Genomic DNA, 4,221 nt, shown 5'->3' on the forward strand with positions numbered 1-4,221 from the left:
GAGGATTTAGAAAGTTTAAAGATTTCATTCAAAACAGCCTGAGGCTGGCTCCTGGTTTGACACTGCAAAGGAGATACTAAGAAGTGGTCTAAGTGTCGTTAAGAGTTGAGCAGAAGGACCCATCCTAATCAGAAGAACCACCCAAGGTTCTAGTATCCAGTGACCTCCAGCCAGCGTCTCCTTAAAAGAACGACCCAATTATAAATTAGTCCTAAACAAATCACAGATAACAGAAGAGTAGACCAAGTCTTGATTTTTATTACTTAAAAAATTTGCATGTCTATTTTGCTTTCTGACTCTGTGCTTGTGCCTTCAACACTTTCACAACGATTTTCTGCTCCTCAATAAGGAAAGCCCGCTTGATCCTAGAAAGAAAAACAACCCAGTTATTAACACGGGAACGTTACCTCTATAAGATGAAGCAAAGCAATCAAGGGCCTAGAAAAATGCACAAAAAAATTTCACAAAGCTTATGAAGTTACATGAACATTTGTGGAGGACTTCTCCAATTCCAAGTAATCTTGACTGCTTCATGATCATATAAAATAAAGTGGCTGTGCTGGCCAAGTTACTTGTCAACTTAGGCACAAGCTAGAGTCATACAGGAAGAGGGACCATCAATCAGGAAATGCCTCCAAGATTGGCCTGTGGGCAGTACCACACTGGGCGGTGAATGTGTGCTTTAGGAAGGCAGTCTGAAAAAGCCAAGGAGAGCAAGCCTGCAAGCAGCATTCCCCATGGCCTCTGCTTCAGGTCCTGCCCTGACTTCCCTCAGTGATGGGACTAGCACCTCCAAGTGCAAAATAACATCCACCCCAAGTCACCTCTGGTCACAGTTATCACAGCAATAGAAACCTAACAGACAATACCCAAGACAAGACCATCACTTAAGATAGTTTCTGACTAACGTTATTTCTTGCATCAGGATCCAGGACATATCAAAATAATGTTTTATTCACTTTATGGTTTTCCATAATACCTAGCTACCAGCTATGAACTAGAACGTGTGTGTTATGTGTTAAAGACAAGGACACCATCACTTTTCTTTTGTTTTTGTTTTTTTCGAGACAGGGTTTCTTTGTATAGCCTTGGCTGCTGGCTGTCCTAGAACTCACTTTCTAGACCAGGCTGGCCTCAAACTCAGAAATCCGCCTGCCTCTGCCTCCCACCATCTTGTTAGGCCCAAATCTAGATTCTGTAGGGGATGAATCAAATATGCCAAGCAAATCCCTGTAGCTCAAAAGTCACCACCTTAAGGTCAATCACCAGAGCCTGGAACTCTTTTCCATTTGCATCATTCCGGTTTGGCCTCAAATGCCAACCCAGTTTCTACAACTGCATGAAATATCTCTGCTATGTTATGAAGTTCAGATGGCCTGCATTAGAACATTTGTCCTGTGCTTGTATTAAGGTACGAGGCCTTCCTCCTTTTAGTGAACAACTACCACAAACAGGGCAGGCAGATTGTTGTCAAGAAACAAAATATCCCACTTGGTCAGAGCGTTCTGTAAAACTACCAAACAAATCAGAGTCCAGCCCAGCTTCTGTATTCTCCCCTTAACGACACCGAGCATTGCACTGTACTATGAGTATGAAATTGGAAGTGCCGGTTTCCTCCTCCAAACACCTCCACCTAGCCAGAAAGTCCATCCAGAAGTTCTGAACTGTCATCTGGTGCTCGGCAAATAAACCACAGCCATCCTTGTACTCTTCCCAGTATCCAAATGATTTAAACCCCTCACCACCAAACCCTCTCTAGGCCAGCATCAGGTAGTAAGGCAAAGGCTTGCTGCCTAAAAGCCTCTGTAGATCCCAAACCTTCATCTTGTCAAGTCAAACCCTCAGCTTTGCTTGCGAGTCACCTGGTCCCACCATCTAAGACTAAAGCCCTTCACAATCTTTTCTAGCTTTGCCTGTCACCTCCTCAATCAGCCACCCAAACCAACACTGTTCCTAACCCTCTAAGACTCCTCCCCAGCTGCCTACTATCAAACACTAATTCAGCATCTCTTTCCTGTCTGCTCTCTGTAAACCAAAACTACTTTAAAGACGCCCCCAAATTCTGACACAACAGGAGCACCACTGTTTTATACAGGACCCCATCTCCTAGCAGGTGTCAAGGGGAGACTCCAGGCTGGCACACCATGTAACACACAGCCTGCCTCGGCCCCTCACGCACTCACCTGTCACGGACACACTTGGCACACATGGACCCACCATAGGCCCTGCTGACGTGCTTCTTCGTCTTAGACAATCTCATAAGGACTTTGGGTCGCACAGCACGAACCTGTAGAACAAAGACTGTGATTACCTTAGGATGCTCAAGGAAAAAGGCATTTCCTAGTAACGGGGAACTAGGTTACAAAGGGATGTCTGCTTTTACTGGGAAGCCATTTTGGTCATTTCTCACATTGGCTACTTCGGGACTGCAGATATCAAGGGATTAAAACTCTCTCAAAAGGACACTCACCCCTCGAAGTCTGCCTGGGCACACGCCACATGCAGATTTAGGAGCTTTCCCAACCTTCTTGGTATAGAGGTAAACAATCCTGTTGCCAGGGGTTCGAGACCTAGGAAGGGAGATTGTAAGTAGCTCAGCATACCGCAGAGAAAACTGACGACAGTTATTTCAAACTTGCAGATACTTACAGCCTAGTTTTGTTAGAGGCTGTGTTGTAGGAAAGCCTACGGCGGTATGTCAAGCGCTGGACCATCCTGAGTGCCTACAATTTAGAGAGAATACAATCACCTTTCACCTTAATAAAAGTCAAAGCATCACCACATAACAAATCTTACATTCATACACACACTCATTCACACTGTGCTCTTACAAAGGCCCGGTTCTAAAGAATCCCACATTTAAACTAGAGACGAATAAAATACCAGACACTTTCCTACTGGTAGACAAGTGTGGAGCTTGGTTAGAATCCTGATCATGGGCTTTGGTAACACTAGTTTATTTAAAGGATGACAAATGGGACCTTTGGGTGAACCTCCAACAGTGCTATTTCCTGGCAATACAGAGCCGGCTCCTGGGCTCTAAGACAGTATTTCCCCCTAATTTATACAGCTACCAGTAGGATGAAGACTCCGAACCACCCCAGTGCCGGCAGCTGGTAAGTTATCTTGTCCCAAAGCAGCATCCTGGCGAAGTAAATCTGTTTACTACTGGGACCGGGTTTCGTGCTGTTTCAAACCCAACTTCGTTCATTCCTTAGCAGACCAGCTACTAAACGACTCTCCCGCCCGCAGCAGCGATGCTGCATTGTGGAATCCAGACCGTCAACGTGCCAGACAAACGTTCTACCCGAGAGCTTCACACACAGGCGACTTCGTTTAAATCTCACACCCTGGGACGAATGGCTGGAGTTGATTAATAAACGCTACAGGTGACCTGTCTTCCACACCTTCCCAACACCCACTTTACGTAAAAGGAGCCCAAACGCCAAGCGCGACCATGGGCCCTGAGCCGCCACTGCTTGATTCGTATCTTCCTAACCAAGCTAGGCTCCGCCGCCGCCGCCACCGTCCCTGCCACCGCGTCCCGCTCGCTGACTAGCCACCATGGCAGACAGCACCAGGAGAGCAGCCGGAGGCCGCGCTCCGCTCGCTCTGCGCTTCACGACCACGACTTCGGCCTCTCGCTCGCCGTAGCCGGCGGCCGAGGGGTCCCGGAGCTCCCGCCACTCACCGCTTCGGAAGCCGGGTTTGATCTCGGGCTTCCCGAATCTACGAGCCGAGGCCCCGGCCGGTACGCACCTCTCCTCGTCCCTCACCACCGACCCCAGCGACAGCCCTGTCCCCAAGGGCGTCCCGCCCGCCTGACGCCTCGGATGGCTACGGATCGCAAACGGTAAAAAAAAACAGAGCAGAAGAAAGCCACCATACCTCTGAGCACCGTCCCCGGAAGAGGAAAAGGAAGGGGCGGGTGAGTTCAGGGGTCAAGTGTGACGGCGCCGGACAGGAAGTACGTCAGGGAAAGCGGCGCGTCGGCGAGCGCGCCGCCATGTTGTACGGAAGCGGACGCGGGGACCTGTGTGGGTGGCGCCGCGTTGAGCGGCGGAAGTGTAGTGCGGCTTCCGTAGGCGGGCGCGTTCTCTAGCCCCCGTAGGAACGTCACGTGAGAAGTTAGGTGTAAGGTCCCTGGTGGGAGCAAAAGCGAGTGACAGAGGAGGCGTCCCCACTTCCCTAAGAGAAAACACGGGCCACGATGCCTTTAGC

At 49.2% G+C, this 4,221-nt stretch overlaps 1 protein-coding gene across 3 annotated transcripts; it reads right to left on the reverse strand.

Moving 5' to 3' along the window:
* Positions 1 to 237: 237 nt before the first annotated feature.
* Positions 238 to 3,963, reverse strand: Rpl34 (ribosomal protein L34). 3 transcript variants are annotated; one of them, XM_021158141.2, is made up of 5 exons: positions 3,889 to 3,963; positions 2,650 to 2,723; positions 2,471 to 2,570; positions 2,184 to 2,287; positions 238 to 365 (listed from the first exon to the last, which is right to left on the reverse strand). In XM_021158141.2, exons 2-5 carry the CDS (start codon positions 2,712 to 2,714, stop codon positions 281 to 283), a joined length of 354 nt encoding a protein of 117 aa, XP_021013800.1. In that variant the 5' UTR covers positions 2,715 to 2,723; positions 3,889 to 3,963; the 3' UTR covers positions 238 to 280. The 3 variants fall into 3 exon arrangements, with proteins under 3 accessions (XP_021013800.1, XP_021013802.1, XP_021013801.1); XM_021158143.2 differs by having other exon boundaries at positions 3,760 to 3,908; XM_021158142.1 differs by having other exon boundaries at positions 3,692 to 3,908.
* Between the last annotated feature and the right edge of the window lie 258 nt (positions 3,964 to 4,221).

The sequence above is a fragment of the Mus caroli genome, chromosome 3 (genome assembly GCF_900094665.2).
Source record: "Mus caroli chromosome 3, CAROLI_EIJ_v1.1, whole genome shotgun sequence".
NCBI classification, from domain to species: Eukaryota; Metazoa; Chordata; class Mammalia; order Rodentia; family Muridae; genus Mus; species Mus caroli.